At 48.5% G+C, this 17,279-nt stretch overlaps 2 protein-coding genes across 2 annotated transcripts; one reads left to right on the top strand and one right to left on the bottom strand.

The window, feature by feature from the left end:
- The first annotated feature begins 1,282 nt into the window (after window positions 1–1,282).
- On the top strand, window positions 1,283–3,823 carry LOC149285619 (serine protease 33-like). Its single transcript, XM_089495106.1, has 6 exons — window positions 1,283–1,322; window positions 2,018–2,044; window positions 2,494–2,665; window positions 2,765–3,036; window positions 3,251–3,420; window positions 3,593–3,823. The coding sequence occupies exons 1-6, from the start codon at window positions 1,283–1,285 to the stop codon at window positions 3,821–3,823; spliced, it is 912 nt and encodes a 303-aa protein (XP_089351232.1).
- A 3,887-nt stretch (window positions 3,824–7,710) lies between these two features.
- On the bottom strand, window positions 7,711–13,730 carry LOC149285618 (serine protease 27-like). The gene is made up of 8 exons (XM_089495105.1): window positions 13,723–13,730; window positions 12,146–12,357; window positions 11,443–11,469; window positions 10,894–11,056; window positions 9,781–10,055; window positions 9,429–9,598; window positions 8,846–9,203; window positions 7,711–7,898 (listed from the first exon to the last, which is right to left on the bottom strand). Exons 1-8 carry the CDS (start codon window positions 13,728–13,730, stop codon window positions 7,711–7,713), a joined length of 1,401 nt encoding a protein of 466 aa, XP_089351231.1.
- Window positions 13,731–17,279: the final 3,549 nt, after the last annotated feature.

Raw genomic sequence — 17,279 nt, 5'->3', positions numbered from 1 at the left:
AACGCCGCCCCCCCCCCCCGCCGACGCCGGGGGGGGGGGGGGGGGGGCGGCATTTTAAACTTCGCCGACGGCATAATCTACGACCCCCCCCCGGTACTTACCTTTAAACAGTCCTGCGGCGAGTCTCCCTGGTCTGCCACGGTGCCGGCTTGTAATGCTGAGCGCCGGAAATTGACGTCACTTCCGGCGCTCTGCATTACAAGCCGGCACCGGGACCGAACAGGGAGACTCGCCGCAGAGGAGAGAGAGAGAGGGGCGCCGAGCGGGTAAGCTAAAACCACTCGGTGCCCCTCTCTCTCTCCTCCGCTTCAAAAAAAAAAAAGCGCTTGGGGCGGCAAAGTGCCGCCCCTTCTAAAGTGCCGCCTGGGGCAATTGCCCCAGTCTGCCCCATTATAGGGCCGGCCCTGCCTGCATGGTTCCTAGTGGGCAACCCCCACTCACAGCCTCATTTTAGGGGATTTACAGAGATCTACCAAGGCAGGAATAACCCCCCCCCCCCCGCTATCAGGGGGTACATACGCTGCCATCGCCTGCCCCAGGGTGATAGGAGTTAGTTTGACTACGTCTTACGCTGATAAGGGGAATCCGGGGCTGGGGTAGTTTCGGGGGCAGTATGGAATGAAGGGGCTGGATTGGAGTCATGGGAGTTATCAATTAGTCAGCAAGGGAGTTTATCGATCAGATGACCCCCTGAAGGTTTTGCCCCGGGGTGGGGCTGGTAGTTTCTGCATTATATAGGGTTAACATCGCTCCGCTTAATGCCCTTTGTAATGCCTGGGAAAGCCAGTCGCTGAAACTGCAGCTCTCCTGCTGACATCATCCTTAAAGAAGAAGGCCCACGGTCTTGCAGGTGGGAACAGGAGGAGGTGGTGAGGGGCAATTCATTAGTGGAGGGAATAACCTGGAATAAAAGAGTCGGGAGGGAGCGGGGGACATTTTTGAAACTTTAGCAAATTTTTGGGGGAGAATTCAGAGATTTCACAGAGAAACGGAGCCGAAGAACACAATATATCGAAACTCTGCGATCGGGGCAAACAATGGCCGGCGGGGGCATCCCAGAGGCGCCTGAACGAGCCAACGCCCAGCCGCCTATTCAAAGGCAATCGAGCTCTTTTTCTGCCCCAGCCTCGCTCTGTGAATGGAAGTTTTGTGGCTCGGGTGGGACTATCTGCCCCAACAGGTCGGGTGGCTGTGTGCTGGGAGGGCTTGGTCCTGAGGGTCGGAGGGCAGTTGGTGGTCGTGCTGCCGAGTCTGAGCTCAGTGCAGGGAGTCGGAGGTACGGATGGCGTCCGCCCTGGTGTTGGCCGCTCTGCTGCTGTTGGGTGAGTACCGCTTACCCTGCTATCTGCCCCTGGGTATGAACAGAGCTGTAGGGGGCATCATGGTGGCAATAACTTTCTACCCCACCACTTGCTAGCGTGCATGGCGCAAATCTTCCTAATTCCCAATAACAGACTGGGGGTGCTGGGATGTTACATTATATACCCCCCCCTAGAGTACTGGGGACCCCCAGCATGGGAACGCTGCAGTATTTCTGTGACGCTGTCCCTTTAAATGACATTTGGGTAACGCCCACTGCTCCAAAAACACACAGCGCTCCCTGCTGAACGAGCATTTCCCAGCAGGCTGTAATTCATGCAAATGCCCACCAGGGGCTCTGTATACCGCGTGTGCCTGCGCGGGGGGGCCTCTCTGTATACCGCGTGTGCCTGCGCGGGGGGGCCTCTCTGTATACTGTGTGTGTGCGCGTGCAGGGGGGCCCTCTCTGTATACTGTGTGTGTGTGCGCAGGGGGGCCCTCTCTGTATATCTCTGTATACTGTGTGTGTGTGTCTGAACAGGGGGGCCCTCTCTGTATATTGTGTGTGTGCACGCGCAGGGGGGGCCCTCTCTGTATACTGTGTGTTTCTGTGCGGGGGGGGCCCTCTCTGTATACTGTGTTTCTGCACAGGGGGGGTCCTCTCTGTATACTGTGTTTCCGTCACTGATCTCTGTATTGTGTGTTTTTTTTATTGTAGGTTTTGCGGAGGGATCTCGTGTTACAGGTAAGGATCAAATAAACCAGTATATACTCTGTGTATAGTACCCACATACGCCCCTCTGTATAATACAGCGTCCCGCTCTGTGTATAGTACCCACATACGCCCCTCTGTATAATACAGCGTCCCGCTCTGTGTATAGTACCCACATACCCCTCTCTGTATAATATAGAGTCCCGCTCTGTGTATAGTACCCACATACGCCCCTCTGTATAATACAGCGTCCCGCTCTGTGTATAGTACCCACATACGCCCCTCTGTATAATACAGCGTCCCCCTCTGTATAATACAGCGTCCCCCTCTGTATAATACAGCGTCCCCCTCTGTATAATACAGCGTCCCGCTCTCTGTATAGTACCCACATACCCCTCTCTGTATAATATAGCGTCCCGCTCTGTGTATAGTACCCGTCTGCCCCACTGTGTTTAATACCTCTATTCTTCCTGCCCCTGAAGCTCCTGTCGTGCCATGTGGCTCATCGGCATCATCCAGCAGGATCGTGGGGGGCACGGATGCGGTGGAAGGAGCGTGGCCCTGGCAGATCAGTCTCCGGTATCGGGGGGGCCATATATGTGGCGGGTCGTTGATCTCTGCCTGGTGGGTGCTGACCGCCGCGCACTGCTTCGAGTGAGTACTTGGCTTCCCTGGCGGGTGTCCCCGGCTCGATTGAGGGGATTATAGATAATATCATCCCAGGATAGTTTCATGTTTCGGCTTCCGTCGCAGCTCATTGAATCCGTCTTCCTACCGAGTGCACCTTGGAGCCTTCCGGATCTCTGAGACGGGGGCCAACGAGGTCTCGTACAGCGTTCAGAGTATTATCGAGGATCCCACCTACAGCGGTACGGGGCAGAGCGGGGACATCGCTCTCATCCGCCTGTCATCTCCGGTGACCTTCAGCAACTTCGTTCAACCCATTTGCCTGCCGGAGACGTCTGCTGCCTTCACACCCGGGATGGAGTGCTGGGTGACGGGATGGGGCAACGTATACTATGACGGTGAGGACTGGGTCCAAAGGTGGGCTCCTCTTGGGGTGGGCTTGTAGTTTTATTGCGATAAGTTGCTCATTTATATGATCCTTTTATATCCTCCTCATACAATGTAACACGTCTGGAGTGTGGCTTTTGTGTGTGGGGCAGATGGGATAGATTTTCAGTGTCATTAAGCAGTAAGGCTGCAGTTTGAATGTCTTTTTGCCCCCCCCCCCCGCAGTTGATTTGCCAGACCCTCAGACCCTGCAGCAGGTGAAGGTCCAGCTCATCGGCAGAGACTCGTGTGAAGCCATGTACCGCATCAACTCGGAGGTCAACTCCAGTGCGCCCATAATCCAGAAAGACCACATCTGTGCCGGGTACCAGGATGGGAAGAAGGACTCCTGCCAGGTGAGCAGCCCCATCATGTCCCAGACATGCTCCATGGGGCCCCGCCAGATCTTCTTTAGGAAGGTTTCACTCATTACAAGTTAATACCCAGCTGTTCCGAGCTATGCTGGCCCCAGAAATCTGAGGTCCTGATCTGCCCCGTCTCATTCATTCGCTGTGATTTCTCCTGCAGGGCGACTCCGGCGGTCCGCTGGTCTGCAAGCTGCACGGCGTCTGGTACCAAGTTGGCATCGTGAGCTGGGGAGATGGATGTGCCCTTCCTAACAGACCCGGGGTTTATACCCTTGTACCCAAGTACCACTCCTGGATATCCTCCAAAGCAACAATCCCCACCAGCTCGTCCCCGTCTCTTCCTGGCGCGTCTCTGCTCCTCCTGGGCGTCTCCTTATTCCTGCACCTATGAGAAAGCGGAGATCCAAGGAGTTTGTTCTTCGGTTTAACGCCGCAAACGTCCGATTCGTAAACCTCCGTGGACGGTTTGGTCTGTTTATATAAATGTGGGACGTCTCCGCTCGGCGTCCATGGAGGTTCTGACCCCCGGGTCTTGGGATCTTCTAAATTTTGTGGGGGCTCAAAGGCACAGACTTTTAATTGCGGGGTCCGACAGTGGAATCTGGCTACAGCGATCGAAACCTGCGTGTCCTGGTGCCACCGCCTGGCAACACCGCGCATGGGGCTTCCTCACCAAAATATGTTTTTTTTTCTGTAAAATGACATTTGGATTTCTCCCCTTTGTTTTCATTTTCTCATGGGCGCCCCCAAAACTTTTGATTTTACCCTGGCTGATCTTGTCATTTGCAGCAGCCCATGTCTTCCCTTTGCCCCATAATTTTACATGATAAATATACTGATTTTTACTGATTAAATGACGTAATTCAAAAATGTATTTCCTTTGTATTTTTTCTTTTTGGCTGCCGTCGGGCAAAATATTTTATTTATATATCCATAATTTGAAATGTTAGACTTGGATTTTTTGGGATACTGGTACGGCTCTGTCTTTACTGGTTAACCCTCTCAGCGCTAGACAGAACTAGCGGTAGAGAGATGTCGTCGGGATGGAGCCGCGCTGTAGCTGACTGAAATCTATCTGATGCAGCGCATGTACTGTCCTGACAAGTCAGGGCCCGTAGTCAATAGGGAGGAGGCTGGCTCTCGGGCATCGCCAGGGGCCCCAGTGATGGAGGGTTCCTCACGCAGCCTTATATCCAATAAAATGAGGAGATAATCCCATCACCACGAACCATCCCCGGAGCCACAATCAGCCCGCTGAGCACAGCAATGCCCATATAACCTCAAATCGTTGTTTTCGGCGTGATCCCAAGGTGCTCCCTCGTCTGAGCCCCACCACACGGGGTATATCTGTGCAAAAGAGCGCTCTGGTGGGGCCAGGGGCATCCAAGATATTTATTGTTAAAAGGTCCATCGGGCGCTCCTGATGAAAAAGCGTTCCAGGGAATTACGGCAGAGACCTGGTCGGGTACCGGGTGAGGGCAATAAAGATCCAACAGGTCCAGGCGACACACGGGTGGGCACAACCAAAACAGGAAAACACAACTTAAGAAGGGGTTAAAAGTCCTTGCAGCCTGGGTTCCGGGGACGTAAATTCCAAATGGACAGAACTGAGGGCAATTAAACTGAAGCCACGCCCCCTCTGATTCCTGAAGTGGTATTTCTTAGCCTTCGGGGGGAAATCATTGTATTCTACGAATATTCGTCCGTTCCCAAGTTTGTTTCAGGCGAATATTAGTAAAAGTTCTTCGTATTTGGTTTTTACCTTTTGTTTTGGCTGGTTGCCATGGAAATGCCATGAAACGGTGATGAAATCGACAAAAGAACGTGTAGAAAAAGTCGAACGGGGAATCTGAGACCACTTTTACATACTTGCCTGACATCTGTAACTTACCTACAATGGCATACTTACCTACAGCAATGTGACGGGACAGGACTGTAAAAAATAAAAGACTGTCCCAGGATATTTGGGACTGTTGGCAGGTATACGTGTTGCCATTTCAATGATTAGGATAGGATAACCGAATATATAATAATTATATATATAAAGATGGAGGAAGAACACACAGGTCTTTATTGAAACATATTAACTGCTTCACTTCCTGTTCAGGAGGAAGAAGGAGATAACAACAAAAACTTTATTTATACTTCTCTTAATTTCAATCCCAGGGGTTTTTGGTACCTCAAAGCCCAGAGTAATTTTGCCATTTTTGGGGTATGTCGGTTTAGCGATGATTCTCTGTTCCTGTGAATAGTGTACCCATGTAAACTATATATTGTTTTTTCAAGGAGAGATAGAGCTTTCTTTTGATACCATAGTTGGATGATTAGCTGAAAATTTAGAATGAGAAATTAGTAAAAACTAGCGAAGATTAGAAAAATATATATATTTTTTTACATTTTCCTGCTGAATCCTCACAAAATTAGGTAAAGTGATGGAAAATCCCCTCCAAGTTTATTAATTCAGGTGTCCTGATTTAAGAAATACCTAATTTATATAGATTTTCCATACTTTCCCAGCACCAGGGAACAAACTATAAGGTGTACATTTCGTGTATAATTTTTATGCCTATGGCTTAACGGGTTTGGGGGTTGTGAACGGGGGCAGAAGGGTTATGCTGGGTAGCTGTTATGCTAGGGCAATGGGAAGTAAGGTTTTTTTTAAAAAAATTGTATTATCTTTTTTATATATTTTTTTTTATTTTATTATTATTATTTTTTTTTTTGCATTTTTTTTTATATATTTTTTTTACACACAAATGGTTGGAGGTCCTCTTAGGGACCTCCTGAACATGCCAGTGATGTCACAATGACATCACTTAGCTCACATTATTATTTTTATTATTATTATTTATATTATTATTTTAATGATTTTTTTATTATTTTTTAAATGAATAAATGTTTGTATGTTTGTTGTTTTTTTTCTGCTTTTCTGTTTCAGGACCGGAGGGGGGGGGGTGAGAGAGATGGTTTCTCACTCCCCTCCCCGCGATCCCCCTGCACCGATCACACTGACAGACGTGCATAGAGATCGCAGCGTCTCTGTGCCTCATCGGAGGACAGGATATCCCCTGCAGCGGATATCCTGTCCTCCGATGAACTTCCGGGTTACGTCAGCAGTAACGCAACCCGGAAGGGAATGCCCGATCGCGTGATCGGGCAGTTTGAAACGTAACAGCTTTCCGGCTTTCCAGCAGATCGGACAGCAGAAAGCCGGCGATGCCGGCGTCAGCTGTCAGGGGGAGTCCAGGCTGTCAAACGACAGCCTGATCTCCCGTGCAGTGGCAGGGATGTGCCACAAGGGCTGGACTTACCGGTACGTCCATTGGGTTTTTTTACTAGGAGTTTTTTGGACATCCCGGTACGTCCATAGGGAATTGAAGGGGTTAAGCATACAATGTATCACATAGGCGACAGCCCTGCGAGAGATTATATCTCAACAACGCGGATGGAAGAAAGTGGGTCAAAAACTCAAAAATAAGCTTAGACTTAGAGGGTTCATGTTCGGTAACGATAGTAACTGCAACAATGGTTAAAGGTCTATTATTACTATCTAATTTTCAATTTTACTAGGTGTTATTATATGCATGATGTCATAAGAGTGAGCTGATTGGACGAACGAAGATCAATGACCCGCCTCTTTTTCAAGAAATGGTGGCCGCAACGCGAAGACGAACACGAAAAAAAAAACATCCGCTGCTATATTACTTTATTCGGTTTGTTTTCATGTTCTCCCGAATAAAAATGCACGTGACATGGCGATGGCCGATCATCAATCACCCATTAAAGACAGGAGACCAGCTGGATTTTAAAGCGGGTCACCTGCGACATTCATCAACGTGAACTTCAAACATATAAACATATTAATATCCCGCAATTAGACTCAGCCAATAACATCATCATTCGGCGCGTAACCAATGAGCGTCCGGCTTACCGGGACGGGATCCCCCGGGAATGCTGGCACCGGCACAAGCGATGTTAAACGCGATTACCGGCGTCCTCCCCGCACGTACCGTACGAACCGTCCCATAGGGAGTCCTGCATGGAGCCGTCCGGCTAATGCCATCCGGGCTGCCATACCTCAGATGGCCAACTCCCGCTCTGACGCCAGACCCCGAGGGGCCCCCCCGCCATACCCAGAACCCAAAGAAACAAGGGAGGCCGGGGGGCTTCACTCTGTATAACTTACTAAAACTGCAAGGAAATCCCCCCTGTGAAGAAATAAATACCCCTGGGGAGGGGTAACATTAACATAATCCTTATCAGAGGGTCCCTATTGGGCTACCACCTAAAAGATACATTGGGCAATTTACAGCAAGCCCGGTCATGCTGGCCCCTGCGTGGCCCCTTCAGGCCAATACTAGTCTTGTATTTATACAGCAAAGTGACATCATCGCTGATATCACCTCCATAACAGTGGATGTCCACCTGGAACCTCCTCCAGAAGATCTCCATCAGAGGAGATGACCCTGAGATATTGGGGTTTTATATTGTGTCGTGTATTTTTGTGTTTAAAAAGCGTAGTTTCTGTTGAATTTTATTCATAAAACCTTTTTTTTTTAATTATTATTATTATTGGCTGATTTTTTTGCACGGTCGGCGGCCGCGCGGCGCTCGGGAATCCCGTCAGCAGGCAGATGAATTTATTATTAAAAGTCCGAGAAAGTACTTTCAATCTGAAGAATTCTTTTTTATTTCTCTGTTTATATAAACGCATGTTTGTAACGCCCCCCGGAAAATTATTGGGAAAAATTACAGCGGGGTATAAAAAAAAGAATTAAGAAGAGATTCTGCTCACCGCAAGTTTAAATTCATTGAAATACAAAAAAATGCATTTTTATACAAGAATAAATAAATACAAATATTTAAATACCAGAAGAGAGAAAAAAATATTAGCAAATAGAATGGTTGGGGGGGGGGGGGGGGGGGGATCCTGATACAGACGTTACTCCAATTTACCACAAGATGGCGATCTGATTTCCTGATCGGTTCTGGCTTTTACGCGGGTCAATTGCAATTATCCTGGAAAGTTACCCCTGGTATTTTGCCCCCTCTGAGATGGATTCTAGAAGCATTGTTGCAGCAATTGCTCATCTCCCTGATCTTATACATATTAAAGCAGGGCAGTTCCGGGTGGATAGAGGGCCACTTCGTAGCGGTATTGTTTTCTCTTAATATTTACACCTTCTATATCGGGAGGTCACCCATCACCAAAGAGACCTAAATGGTATTTTTGCCCCAAAGTGTCCATGTTTTGCGCTGGATGAAGACGGGCCGGTTTTTTTTTCCTGTAGAGGATTGGAATTCCGAAGCTTCCGTGGCCCAGCGATGTTCTCCGCGTTCAGCGAGGGGTAGTGAGGAGAAGCAGGTCACCAGTGGAAGCTTAACCACGTGCACGTAATGAGCAGGGCCATACCAAGCGTGGATAGTGTGGGGGAGTGGGCTCCATCGGTAGACAGGCTTTCCACCCTCGGTTCGGTGGCGTTGGACGAGGAGTTTCTGGTCTCCTGGTGGAAGAACGAGATGCTGCTGAGCTCCGAGGCGGGAAGAAGGTGCACCTTTGTTGTGTTGAGAAGAATATTTTGTGGCCTGATGACTCCACCGTCGCTGAAGCTGATCGAAGGCACGTATTTCTTTATCCACGCGTTGTAGGACTGGACTCGGGTGTAGACACCGGGGTTTTTGGGGTTGGCGCACCCCACGCCCCAGCTAATGATTCCGAGCTGAAGCCAGGCGTTATTCATTTTGCACACGAGGGGGCCACCAGAATCTCCCTGCAATAAAGAAAGGGGTATCATGGTATCTGTTTCATCATCCGACCTCGGCCCACCTATAACTTTATAAAGGAGGGAGAGAGGTAGTCCTGACATTTCAGTGTACCAACTGAAGCAAGGACCTCTGAGGTCTTGAAAGATTGTAACTCTTACTCTAGACTTTGGGCTTTATGCTTGGGGTCCAAGATGCTAATATCCATATTTGTGCATTGGTGTGAACTCTACCTGACATGCGTCCTTTTGGCCCTCCTTGTAACCGGCGCAGATCATGTCCTCCTGGATGAGGTGGAACATGGGATTGTAGCCCAGGCTGCTCTGGTACATGGACTCACACGTGTTTCTGTCAATCACAGCAACCTCCACTTTCTGAAGTTTCTTCGGAGGCGGAAGAACAGCTGCAGGAAATCAAGAAGAAAAGGAGATAAAGAGGTGAGTGTCGGGAGAGCCTGGAGATTCATTCCAGGCTTTCTAAAGCCTGTTGGCCCCCATGACTCGAGACCTTTAGCCAGAAGGCTCCTCAGACTCTCATTGGGCAAAAATTTTTTCGATAAAAGCTTCATCGTTATGGCCAACTCACTTCCGGCATGAATGTCCCCCCAGCCGGTGGCCCAGCATAGAGTCCCAGCCGCAAGCGGGACAGCCAGAGACGGGAGGCACACGGGGAGGATGGACTTGGTGTATTGGACGGGTCTCTCCAGCTCCACCAGGGCAATGTCTCCGCTGGATCCCTCGTACATGAAGTCAGGGTGGACTATAACCTGTTTCACCCCCATGGACGCTATATTAGGGTCGCTGAGGTTGGAGAGCTGGAACGCCCCCATATACACGGTGAAGAGGGATACGTTGTCAGTCCTGAAAGCAGAACGATACAGTATTATCAGAGATATGGCTATTAGGGAGAGGTACTGGGGGCTAGTAAGGGACGATGGAGGCTAGTGAGTGGTTCTGGGGGCTAGTGAGAGGTACTGGAGGGTAGAAATGGATACTGAAGGATAGTGAGACATACTGGAGGCTAAAAGGAGGATCCTGGAGGCCAGTGAGAAATACTGAAGGCTAGTTAAAGGTATTTGTGGCTAGAAAGAAACCAGATGCTAGGGAAAGGTACTAGATACTAGAAGAGGATATTGAAGGCTAATGAGAGTAACTAGAGGCTAGAAGAGGTACTGGAGGTCAGAGAGAGATACTGGAGACCAGAGAGACGTACTGGACACCAGTGAGAGATACTGGAGACCAGGGAGAGATACTGGAGGCCAGGGAGAGATACTGGAGGCCAGGGAGAGATACTGGAGGCCAGAGAGACATACAGGACACCAGTGAGAGATACTGGAGGCCAGGGAGAGATACTGGAGGCCAGGGAGAGATACAGGACACCAGTGAGAGATACTGGAGGCCAGTGAGAGATACTGGAGGCCAGAGAGACATACAGGACACCAGTGAGAGATACTGGAGGCCAGGGAGAGATACTGGAGGCCAGGGAGAGATACTGGAGGCCAGGGAGAGATACTGGAGGCCAGAGAGACGTACAGGACACCAGTGAGAGATACTGGAGGCCAGTAAAAGATCCTAGAGGCTATAATCGGATATCCTTCTAGTAAGAGGTCGTTATAACTGGGAGCAGAAATAAACTGGTTTGGGTAATTGTCTGGGTTTTATCACAGAGCAGTCTGAGGGGTTTGGGGCAATTACTTACGATTCGAAGCAGTGAGCAGCCAGCAGCACCCAGGAGTTGGTAATAAGGGATCCTCCGCAGAAATGCTTGCTGTTCGACTGCAAGCTCACCTGCCAAGGCCACTCCCCTCTTTTAGCATCCACTCCTCCCACTATTCGCTCTGACATGGTTGGGGTCCCACACACTGCAGATGGCAAAAGAATGATAAATGATGGATAATTCAAATAAGCATAGAATCAAAATGAATTACTGCCCCCCCCATTCATGTAACATGGAGACTAACAGGGGCCGGTGAGCCACAACCACCTTATGGCCCAGCGCTGGGGGGTCCGGGCTTTAATCATTTCAGATCCATCACGTCAGACCCATTAAACCAGACCCAGGGACGCCGAAACTGGAATCCCCCCGAAACTGGCATCCACGTCCTAATGAATCTCACCAAGTTAACAAAGTTTGGGCGCAAAATAAAACAGCAAAAAACTCTTTATAAACTTTTTACCGAAAATCTGAAAAATGAAAAACATACAATTTATACAAATTTACTGAGAAGTAAAAAAATCTGTGTCTCACCTGTGGCAGCCTGCAGCTCCTCCAATCCTGCGCGAGAAAGAGAGGGAGGGAGAGAGAGAGAGAGAGAGAGAGAGAGGCAGAGAGACAGGGAGAGGGAGAGAGAGGGAGAGAGGAGAGAGAGACAGGGAGAGGGAGAGGGAGGGAGAGAGAGAGGGAGAGGGAGAGAGAGAGAGGAAGAGAGAGAGGGGGAGAGAGAGAGAGGGAGAGAGAGAGAGGGAGGGAGAGAGAGACAGGGAGAGGGAGAGGGAGAGAGAGAGAGAGGGAGAGGGAGAGAGGAGAGAGAGACAGGGAGAGGGAGAGGGAGAGAGAGAGAGGGAGAGAGAGAGAGGGAGAGAGAGAGAGAGAAGGTCAGGGTCCGAATTTACTATTATTTTTAAAAAACATTTATTATTATTTATCGGTTTATATAGCGCCATCATATTCCGCGGCGCTGTACAGAAAATGTTTTTAAAACAATATATTATATATTATATTATATATCAGGAGCCGTATGTCTATCCCATGCATGTTTAAATCCCCTCACCGTATTAGCATCTACCACCTCTGCTGGGAGGCTGTTCCATGTATCTACATTCAGTTTGGGGAAATGACCCCACAGCCCTTCCGTTTGGCTAGGGGTGGCTCGGGGTGCCCACCCTGCCCCAAAACCAAATGCCCGGCGTGAAGAGTAAGATTACGAGCCGCACGGGGCAGGATTTCTTACCTGGCAGGAGAAGCAGCAGCAGAAGTGACAAAGTCAAGCTCATCATGTTGAGTCCTCTGGGCTGACGGCTCTGAGCCTGAAGGTCCGCCGGCCGGCCTTTTATAGCGCGGAGAGCCGTCCGACCGGTTTGCGCCCCCGCGGGCCACACGTTCAGTAATTCTCCACACATCAGACGTGGAAATTTGGGAACGAAGCCCCCAGGAGGCGATGCCCTGCGGTGCGCGAAGGAAAAAAAGGGCAACAATCTGCAGACCGGGGCTGCGGGGAGGAATAACTTGCAGTATTAGGATAAATAGACAATAAAACCCTCTTTTATTTGAGATCCTCTGATCTGTAAACGTGAGATCGGCCCCAAAATGAACGCAGGAAACGCTAATCTTGGGAATTTGTTAAATTCTGTTTTTGAGGTTGAAATTTACATTTTCATCTTTTCACTGAAAAGGTGGGGGGCAGATTCTTGGGGTTTCTTTTGGAGGTGGGGGCAGATTCTTGGGGTTTCTTTTGGAGGTGGGGGGCAGATTCTTGGGGTTTCTTTTGGAGGTAGGGGGGGCAGATTCTTGGGGTTTCTTTTGGAGGTGGGGGGCAGATTCTTGGGGTTTCTTTTGGAGGTGGGGGGCAGATTTTTGGGGTTTCTTTTGGAGGTAGGGGGGCAGATTCTTGGGGTTTCTTTTGGAGGTGGGGGGCAGATTCTTGGGGTTTCTTTTGGAGGTGGGGGCAGATTCTTGGGGTTTCTTTTAGAGGTGGGGGGAAGATTCTTGGGGTTTCTTTTGGAGGTAGGGGGGCAGATTCTTGGGGTTTCTTTTAGAGGTGGGGGGCAAATTCTTGGGGTTTCTTTTAGAGGTGGGGGCAGATTCTTGGGGTTTCTTTTAGAGGTGGGGCAGATTCTTGGGGTTTCTTTTAGAGGTGGGGGCAGATTCTTGGGGTTTCTTTTGGAGGTAGGGGGCAGATTCTTGGGGTTTCTTTTAGAGGTGGGGGGCAGATTCTTGGGGTTTCTTTTAGAGGTGGGGGCAGATTCTTGGGGGTTTCTTTTGGAGGTGGGGGGCAGATTCTTGGGGTTTCTTTTGGAGGTAGGGGCAGATTCTTGGGGTTTCTTTTGGAGGTAGGGGGGCAGATTCTTGGGGTTTCTTTTGGAGGTGGGGGGCAGATTCTTGGGGTTTCTTTTGGAGGTAGGGGGGCAGATTCTTGGGGTTTCTTTTAGAGGTGGGGCAGATTCTTGGGGTTTCTTTTGGAGGTAGGGGGCAGATTCTTGGGGTTTCTTTTAGAGGTGGGGCAGATTCTTGGGGTTTCTTTTAGAGGTGGGGGCAGATTCTTGGGGTTTCTTTTGGAGGTGGGGCAGATTCTTGGGGTTTCTTTTGGAGGTGGGGGGCAGATTCTTGGGGTTTCTTTTGGAGGTGGGGGGGCAGATTCTTGGGGTTTCTTTTACAGGTGGGGCAGATTCTTGGGGTTTCTTTTGGAGGTGGGGGGCAGATTCTTGGGGTTTCTTTTAGAGGTGGGGGGGCAGATTCTTGGGGTTTCTTTTGGAGGTGGGGGCAGAGGTGGTATATATATATATATATATATATAGGGGCTGTTCTTACGTCTCCATAGTGCCCTGCGCCGCAGTGAATGGGTTACCCCACTGAATATAGGCTTCATGCGCAGCACCGTTACCCGCACCCTGCGCATGTCTGGGGAGAACTCGCCCCGGGGGTCTATTCTCCTTCACACCCCGTCGGGACCATCTTAGAATTTCTTTCAGATTTGTAAAATATTTGAGGAAATTGTCGCTTTACCCAAAATGCCCCAAATTATCTGAGACTTCAAAGAACGTAACGCAGAATTTCTGTATCTGCAGGGATTTGTAAAATGATTGTTTTTTACGGGACCCTCGCTTCCGGCGGGTTACTGAGATATTACTTTGTTACCCCAGTACCTTTCCAGTTGGGGTGATTGCGGGGGGCAACTTCTCCACTTCTGTCTATGGAGAGCAGAGTTACTGGGAAAAGACATTATTCTAAATAAGAAAAAAGGAAAAGGGAGAGAGAGGAAGAAAGAGAAATCCAGGGAAGTCGATTGAATTCATTATCTGATATTCTTAATATATTTCTGGCTGTTAATCCATATTAATTAAACACAAAAGGTTAACCCTTAATAAGCGGCTCCCAATGCATTTTTGGGGCGTGCCGGGGTGTCTGATGTTGGGGTCTGTTATTGACCGACTCCCCCTAGTTGTACAGAATACCAGCAACAGGAGAGGTGATGCATGGCACACAGAGGGTTAAAGGCAGCTATGATCCCTGTGGCCCTCTTGCGGGCTGCGGGCTGTGAGGTGCGAGGCCGCTCTGCACGTAAGGACTTTAGAATTTGGCTAATTAGACACAGGTGTCAATCTGCCAAATCACCTCGAAGAACCAGTGCGGGAGCCGCTACCTGGCCAGCCCAGCACGTACTTCCCAGTCTGCACCAACTACTCCCAAAACTGTGTGCCCCTCTCTCCCTCCTAATACCCCTCTCTCCCCCCCGATACCCCTCTCTCCACCCCTGATACCCCTCTCTCCCCCCCGATACCCCTCTCTCCACCCCTGATACCCCTCTCTCCACCCCTGATACCCCCTCTCTCCCCCCTGATGCCCCTCTTTTCTAGGTCAGAATGTTTGCTGGGTATGAGGGGATCGCAGGGTTCTGCAGCCCTAAAAGCCCCGATAATGTGTATAGAAACAGCAGGAAACGGCTTTATAAACTAAACGGGGTGAATAAACCCCATTTTTCTTCTAATAAATGCCCCTCCCAGTTACACAAATACCCCGCAATAGGGGACAAATTCACATAAAACATTTTCTTGATAAATCCATGGTCTGGTGACACCACTAAGGTCCATGTTTTGTGGTGTGATGTCATCTTTATGTCACACAGATGATGTCACTTTCTTTTTTGTCCTGCCGAGTGTGATAAACATATATATCACTAGATACATCTCACTGGGGCAAAAAACCTCAGCCAGGGCGGATTTTCTAAAACAAACCTTCGCGGACCCCCCGATTTGGGGCCGTCGGCCATATTTTAATATATAAAGAAGATAAGATTTAAGGAGAAGGTCTCCGTGATTCTGGGGTGAAGATGGAGATCTGAATGTCTCCTCGCTGAGCTGATGATCCGGCTTTTCCCAGAGGATCCTGGGAGCTCATCCCGTCTATAGGGGACACGCATACAAGATGGCAAGACATTAAATATGGCACCAACAAACACCGTGGAGGAGAGAGGACATCATCATTACACAATCCCACCATCGAGAGCCCCGGAAAACTACGAGCTCCTCCGGCATCTCACAGCCGAGCTCGGTGCCCAAAACAAAGAAACGTTGGGGGTTACGGCTAAAAAGGGATCCTGGTGCAAATGTTGGGAAGCAGTCTTATCAGCATCGCAAACAATGGAATGATCCAATGTTGGTTGCTATGGTGATAAGACCACTTTTGAGCCTGAATCACTTTTTTTAGGCATTACGCTATGGTAGCTGACACTGGATCCTTGTGGAAACCTTAATTTTTGTATATTATTACTATTATTATTATCATTTATGCTGTTGTTAATATTATGATTGTTTTTGTTGTTATTGTTGTCATTATTATTATTAATAATGTTATTATTACTACTATTACTATTATTATCATTAATGTTGTTATTATTAATATTATTATTGTAATTGTTGTCATTATTATTACTGTTGTTATTATTAATAATGTTATTAGTACTACTATTACTATTATCATTAATGTTATTATAATAATAATTATTATCATCATCATTATTATTAATGTTATTATTACTATTACTATTATTAATGCTGTTATTATTATCATTATTATTATTAATGTTATTAGTACTACTATTACTATTAATGTTGTTATAATAATTATTATCATCATTATTATTAATGTTATTATTACTACTATTATTAATGCTGTTATTATTATCATTATTATTAATGTTATTATAACTACTATTACTATTATTAATGCTGTTATTATTATTGTTATTATTATTATTGCTGTTATTATTATTACCCAAAATCAAGCAGAAATGGCTAGAAGAAAGTCTGGTATTTGCAGGTAAGGGAAGCCATTGTTTGCGTTTCAGTTCTCAGGAGGGAATGTTTTGGGTTTTTTACGATAGCGTCCCCTTAAATCGTTGTGACTGTGTTCTGCCCCCCCGCAGCCCGGCCCTCGGAGGCATTGCCGGGGCCGTATACATCACAGGATTGTCTCTGGGTCTCTGTCATGTTAATGAACTGAACAAAGAGGTCAGACCTCACCCTGGAATGCTACGGGGCTGGCAGTGGGAGCTGCGTGTACCGGACCCGTGACATGCGCTCACATTTCCCACAGCCTCTAGAACAACAGCCCCGAGCATCTCATTAACACCTTAACGCCTTCCTCTGCCTCCCAGGGTCAGTTGATACCTAAATGTCCTCTCTTTGCACCCACGACGCGGCCCCCGGTCCCAGCCCGAGGGCTCGTATCACGGCCCCAGATGACGATGAAGACTCTGGTCTTGGCTTCTCATCCTGAGCTTTCTAGATGCTTCTAATAAACCGCCAACACTGTCCCCTCCGCAGAACGGGCAACCCAGATAAAGAGGGGGTAATCACTGGGGTACCTGGACCATGGGGTGGTAACACTCAGTCCAGAAGATGCCCCCAATGTGTAGAAGTCAGTCTGGTATCCTCACAATCACCGGGCAACATGCGCAAGAGATCTCTGCCTGTGGGTATAGAAGAGCTGCTAATCTTAGGGTTCTAATGTCCTATTTGTAACATTTCTGGGGAGACTCGTGGACAGACCCCCGAGCAGAAGATGACATTTCTCCTGGGTACCTTTTTATGCTGAATAAGTAAAGAGAGTCTCTAAATACCCCAGGCCTGGGTAGAAACCATTGTCCTCCCTACGGGTCGGGCCTCCATACCTCAGTGGTGGCCCTTGCTGCCTCGGCTCTTCCATGGGTTGCGTTTTCCATGGCCAGTTGGGTCACGTGATTCATGGCGGTAACAATACATGGGGACCCTAACCCAACCGGCCATTAAAATTCTGGCCAAAAAAACATATCATTTGTGTGGGTTCACTAAATGAGAACCAGGGAAACAAAGGCTGAGGATAAAAAA

This window comes from Sceloporus occidentalis, unplaced genomic scaffold (assembly GCF_023333645.1).
Source record: "Sceloporus occidentalis isolate IW3139 unplaced genomic scaffold, rSceOcc1.0.p SCAF_76, whole genome shotgun sequence".
NCBI classification, from domain to species: Eukaryota; Metazoa; Chordata; class Lepidosauria; order Squamata; family Phrynosomatidae; genus Sceloporus; species Sceloporus occidentalis.
Note: the sequence above shows the minus strand (reverse complement) of the source record. Positions and strands in the feature narration are given on the sequence as shown.

Bases quoted from the DNA above. Each gene is read 5' to 3' on its own strand.
- LOC149285619 (XM_089495106.1), top strand. From the start codon at position 1,283: ATGGCGTCCGCCCTGGTGTTGGCCGCTCTGCTGCTGTTGG. The intron at 1,323-2,017 runs GTGAGTACCGCT...TTTTTATTGTAG, and splicing joins GGCCGCTCTGCTGCTGTTGG to GTTTTGCGGAGGGATCTCGT. The intron at 2,666-2,764 runs GTGAGTACTTGG...CTTCCGTCGCAG, and splicing joins ACCGCCGCGCACTGCTTCGA to CTCATTGAATCCGTCTTCCT.
- LOC149285618 (XM_089495105.1), bottom strand. The intron at 11,470-12,145 runs GTAAGAAATCCT...TTTCTCGCGCAG, and splicing joins GCTGCTGCTTCTCCTGCCAG to GATTGGAGGAGCTGCAGGCT. The intron at 10,056-10,893 runs GTAAGTAATTGC...TTCTGCTTTCAG, and splicing joins GCTGCTCACTGCTTCGAATC to GACTGACAACGTATCCCTCT.